General features: G+C 45.0%; 1 protein-coding gene across 1 annotated transcript in view; it reads left to right on the top strand.

Moving 5' to 3' along the window:
• LOC118329325 (homeobox protein Meis1) overlaps positions 1-5,836 on the top strand; it is an 88,175-nt gene that overhangs the window by 74,461 nt on the left and 7,878 nt on the right. The window contains exons 10-12 of the mRNA XM_035663448.1: positions 2,525-2,583; positions 4,045-4,134; positions 5,094-5,191. Coding sequence (XP_035519341.1) covers positions 2,525-2,583; positions 4,045-4,134; positions 5,094-5,152 — 208 coding nt within the window. The 3' untranslated portion in view covers positions 5,153-5,191. The remainder of the gene's footprint in view (positions 1-2,524; positions 2,584-4,044; positions 4,135-5,093; positions 5,192-5,836) is intronic.

The following is a 5,836-nucleotide window of genomic DNA, read 5'->3' as shown; positions in this document are numbered from 1 at the left end:
GCTCCGTTCCCCTGGCCGCTATTATGAGAGGCATTTTATCCTTTGTTCCAGCCCCCATGGTGCATCTGGCCTCAGATATGGGGACGACGGGGACAGGAAACTGGCGAGAGTTTTTGCGAGGAGGAGGGGGTTTGGTGGGTCAGAGTGTGGGTTTGTTGCTGGGAGGTGGGCCGCCAGTTTCCACCATACAGGGAAGGAATGATAAGGAGAGAGCGAGCAGGAGAAGGAAACAGATACTGAGAGGGACAGAGAGGGAGGTATGGGAGGCAGAGTCACTGTAGTTGTTCTTGTAGTAATAGTAACAGCACTTGTAGGTCTAGTAGCAGCAGTAGCAGTGATAGTAGAATTATTACTTCACCGATGCATAGTCTATTTAAGCCTCAGAGTAAATAAGCACTGGTGCCATATTTCTGGGAGGTCACATCAAATTACAGTCCAATACTCCCTGAGCCGCATTGTACCAGGAACAAAGGCCTGACTTTCTAAGTAGCGCACACCTATTGCCAAAACAACCTCCTTTGTTGCATCAGTGTATTTTTGAGGGAGGTAGAAGGGAACCACGTTTTGCAGGAGAGAAACGGAGAGAGAGAGGAAGGAGAGGCGAGAGAGACTGCAATGAAAGACAAGAGAAAGGAGGTGAAGAGAAGGAGAGGTCAACAGTTAGCTAGTGCTGGCCTCAAGTTGACCTCTTCCTTCTATAAAGGGCCTGGAGAGGAGAGGAGAGGAGAGAAGAGAGGAGAGTTAAAGGAATGCTCAGGCCTCCTCAACCCTCCTTGCCCTTTTTCCTCGCTCCTCCTCTCATATCTCCTCCAGCTAAACAGGGTAGCAAGAAAGGGAGTGAAGGAGGGGGGTGTTGGTGATAAAACTCCAGACGTTCCCTCATTTGATGGTGCTCTGCCATGTCAGTGCATTCTTGCATTCCTCCTTAGCTCCCTCTGTTTCTGTCTCCCCCCAAATTCCAATTCAACATACTTTATTATAACAAATAGAGAATAAAATAAAAGTGTTGAGCTCAAAGGTTAAAAGGAACAACAAAATTAACAATTTCTACAAAGCGGCTTACAAGATATAACAGGGCAATTATATAAAAACAAAACAGGGAAACAATCAGGCTGATAATCATCCCTGTCTCTTGCTATCTGTCTCTGCCACTGTCTCCTCATTTCCCTCCAGCTCTGTCTTTAGAAGGCAATACAGAGGGCAGAAAAAGAGGGCAGAAAAAATGAGGAGCACAATAAAGCCGTTAGGGAGAAGGAATATTAAAGAGATATAAAGCAAGAGGGTTCTGTTCCCTAATCAGGGGTCAAACAGATGCACCAGCTAGCGTCCCTTTGTTTCTGCTCCTCCTCCTCTCCTTTCTTAGATCTCATAAACGCTCTTTTTTTTCAGCTTCAGAAGCATTGCGCAACTATTGTTTCCCTAAAGTTCAGCTAATGCCCCCCCTTTTAGAGATGAAATAGAAGTGTCCGGTGGGGCAACAGCAGGAACACATAAATCAAGTCAGAAGCCCCAAGAGCCCTCTCTCCTTGGGGTCATTACAGGTCAAAGGGTCATTTCACAAGGGGTTAGGCTGAGCAAGGCCAGAGCACTGCCTGTATGAGAGGGCATGAATGTGTGTGAATGGACATAGGAGAGGGAGAGAGATTAAGACTGTGTGTGTGTGTGTGTGTGTGTGCGTGTGTGCAGTTGAAAATGAGTGAGTAGCAGATTTAAATATGAGTAAGGGGGTATGTGTGTGTGTGTGTGTGTGTGTGTGTGTGTGTGCATGTGTGTGCACAATAAATGGTCTGACCGTGTGCTTTTATTGGAGGTCACAGGGTAAAGGGGTTTGTCCAAGGCTATATGTACCAAATCCTCCTCCTGTGAAAACACACACACACACACACACTAAATAAAGCTCCTGCTGTTACAGAGTAACACATGGTCACCTGTCTTAACAGAGTATCACCCAAAACAATGCCTCTCACCAGTGGCAAGGTGACATGTTTCTGTCAGCAACACTTCCCACACTGCTGCGCTCGAAGCCAAGTGTGTTAAACAGTCAGCAATCTGAGGGAGGTGGAATGTCTCCAACAAAGCGAGATGGGTCGACATGTTTCAAACAGGCAGAGAAAAAATCCCGGTTAAGCCTAGCCCCACAAAGACCCCAGTGTTCGGGCCGATGTGACTGTGTATAAGCTTAGGCTGTGCAAGTTTGTACAAGTCGTGGACTTTGAGACGTTTTGAGAGACAACTGCCTCGGTTGTTAAGGCTGTTAAGATGTGACTTTTGCAGTGGCTTTAACGGGGCTCAGGGTTGCTTAGGAGAGAATAATTTCTCCATATCACTATTATGGTTAGCTGAGAGAAAGAGTCTGGTTTGGCAATGCCTTTGTTTTTGTGCTGTGTGCCAAAATTTCCGAGGTCTTAGTCAGCAATTTTCGCCTGATCTTGTTTTGAGAAATACACTGACTGTGTTTCTGTGTCTTTGTCCCTTCTGCCCTCCTCCTCCCCACCCTCTTCCTCCTCCCCTTCATCTTCTACAGGTTCATTAATGCCAGGAGGAGAATAGTCCAGCCCATGATCGACCAGTCAAACCGTGCAGGCAAGTCTCCTATAGTTACTGTATTCAAGTCGCGCAGGCGAAAGCCATCCGCACTCCATGCACCCGGAGGCCCCTCAGCTGGTAAATACAGGAATGTCCAAAACCTCCCGGGGCTTTCCCCTTCAATGTCGTGACTGACCACTAAAATTAAGAACCAAAACGTTAAAACATTAACAGCAACCATTAATCAACTTTGACATGCTATTTGGGGTGAGAAACTATTTTATTAATTATAAAATATAATAATTTGGCTGAAAATGAGTTAACAGTGAGTGGATTTATTTTTCTTAGCCCGTAAACAAAACTAGCTGTGTTCTCAGTAAAGTTTGCTCTTAACCCCTTCCTCCCCCCTTTGCCAACCAGGCAAAGAGAAAAAACACTCAACCCTTGGCTCCCTGGCTCAAACCAAAACATAAAGAGAACTACACCCGTTTCTTTTTTTGGGTGACCGTTGTTTGGCTTTTTGGCTCCAGACCTGTTTTTACCCACCCACCCCTCACTCCTTTAAACTCCCCCCTCAACCCTATTTGCGGCTGTTTCAGGGAGTGAGGGAAGTGAGTGAGCGGTCCCCCTGGTGCATGGCTTGGTTTGGACTGCCGTAAACTTTATTACCTGTAATAGGGGCCAGAGGTCAGGGTGGCATTAGGGGCGCAGTAAAGTTCAAAGGCATTCAGTGGGGCTGAGTTCTTGCTTTTGCTTGACTGACCCCCAAACAGCCTGAATCGAAGGTAAGTGGATTTCTATGAGAGCAGAACAATGGAGGCGAGGGGAAAATAGGAACCCTATCAGGTTTCACTTATCGTCGCTGTTCAGTTATAGGCTGTATTTATTAGATAAAGCATTTAGGTAGGAGCAGATTCTGAGCCCAGTCACCAAGAATGACTTATTGTTGACACAAAGGAAAACTGATTAGAGCGTCAGCCTGGAGCTTATTTTGCTCTTTTGATCATGTGTATAATCATATATTGATAGGAGCAGCAATTATTTTAAAAGAGAGTTCGTTCCCAAACTTTTTTTAACCACCTTGAAGCTACTTAAAAAGAGAAGAAACTGTATGTTGAGGAGTAAAATAAAAAGAGCTTTATCCACATTAGGACTCTACTCATGCTAACATGTTTTATTTGTTTTCTATCAGTTGTCACCTCTTCTTTCAAATCTCATTTTAAAACAAAAGTCCTTGTGTGTTTTCAAGTGCAGTGTTTGTTGAACTCTCTCAGTCCGATCCCTATTAGAGCATTTAGACGCATTAAAGTCTACCAGGGGCTTACAGTGGAGAGCCGGCTGAACAGACACGGAGCAGAATGACGTTGAAAGACAACGGTGGCTCCCTGTGCGTGCACTGGCCAACAGATGATCCCGCTTCGGCCACTGAGCCTTAATTAAAAGCACTAATTGACCACTCCGTCCCCTCCCTCCAATCCCTCTATCCCTCCCTCCCTCTGTCTCCTCCTCCATCCACAGTAAGTCAAGGAGCTCCCTACAATCCAGATGGCCAGCCGATGGGGGGCTTCGTCATGGACGGCCAGCAGCACATGGGAATCAGACCACCTGGTAAGGCTTTCTCTGCGTGTCTGTTCCTTTCTTTCCTCTCTTGCTCTTCCCTTCTTTCTTCTTTCTTTGCTTGCTGTTGTAAGCTCATTTTCATGCCCTCCTTTTCCCCCTCTTTCTGAGTCTTGCCTCATCAGGCCTTTCTGTTATATTTTCACTCCCCTCTCCTCTGATTCATTGCTACCATCCCTTCCTTCTCACCCCTTTTGCTCTCCTTTCTCACCTTCTAACAGTATCTTAAGGTGTCAGTGTGTTTCATACTGTATCTGCCATGTTGGTGGTTTTATTCAACCAGCACGCTCCTCGTCTTTTCTCGCACACACAAGCACTTAGTGGAAGCTATATGGTCACTGTGTGGTGGTTTAAGTGTAAGCTGGGAAGTATGTGCACCCTCAAACACAGTGATAAAGATACACACACACACACACACACACACAGACAAACACTGCTACCTCCCCCTTCCTCGACACACCAGAACAGGTGTGGTCAATCACATTACACCACCATCTCCTTCCTCACTCCCACTCCCTCGCTCTCAGTCCCTCTCTCTCACGCCATCAGGTCTAATCCCAGAGTTTGTCCTTAAGCTCCTCTCCTCCTCCTCTATCCCCTGTTTTCTGGGATTCTCTCAAGTCTCTAACCCTATCTCACCCTCCACTCAAAGTCAGCAGGTTTGGATAAACTGCCAGGCTACTTAACCCCCCACCCCTACCCCACCTCGCCCTTCCAGATTTAAGCCAGTGTGCTCCTCTGCTTTGGTGTCTGTGAAGTTGGTTTCACAGGAAAACCATCTCTCTGGTGTTTATCTCACTGTTTTCCTTTTCCTCTTTACACTTGATATAACTTGATACAAGCAAAAGCATTTAACTTAAATAACTTTAGTTATATTGCATATAAATATGACACCTTTTTTTACTTTACCATGGTTTTGCATTTAAACCCACTCCCTCTGTGTTTCTCAGGACCAATGGGTGGAATGGGCATGAACATGGGCATGGAAGGTCAGTGGCACTACATGTAGCCCCTCCCCAGTCCAACCAATCGCAACACAAAGGGGGATGTAAGTACACATGGACATACACCAGCTTACACTTACAAATTGATCTAACTTTCCAGATCAGCAGAGGTGATTATTCAACATTTTGAAGCAGTCTCAGACTCGGATATACATTATTCATGTTTACTGCCGATCCAATGGTTATTCTCCATACTGATAGTTGGGTTAAATTAAATTGTCCTTTTATACAAACACGCTCTTGTTCTTTCCAGGCAGATTTTTCTCCGTTACTCTCTTTCTAACTGTCCCACCCTCGGTCTGGTGATAAGAGCCTTTGATCACAACCTTGTAACTCTTTGTGTATGCATTGTGTGTGTGTGTGTGTGCGCGCGCGCATGTGCTTGTGTGTAGCTGTTTCGTTCTCTCACATATCCAATAGCTACAGGACTAAACGTCCTTCATGTCAAGGAGGGGAGTAAAGAAGAGAAGGTTTTTTCAGGATAAAAAAAAAAAAAAGAAAGAGGGAGGATAAAAACAGACAGTTTGAACACATGTATACTCATAGACAATATACAAATAGCAGTTATTGATGATAATCAATTATATAAATATGTTTAAAAAATCTATATTATTGAAAATCAAGCATTTTGAGTACTAGTTTGGTACACATAATTCTACTTCATAATTCTTGGTGTGTGTGTGTGTGTG

This window comes from Morone saxatilis, unplaced genomic scaffold (assembly GCF_004916995.1).
Source record: "Morone saxatilis isolate NCDOM2014 unplaced genomic scaffold, NCSU_SB_2.0 Contig19, whole genome shotgun sequence".
NCBI classification, from domain to species: Eukaryota; Metazoa; Chordata; class Actinopteri; family Moronidae; genus Morone; species Morone saxatilis.
The sequence above is the reverse complement of the archived record's forward strand: the minus strand, read 5'-3'. Positions and strand labels throughout refer to the sequence as shown.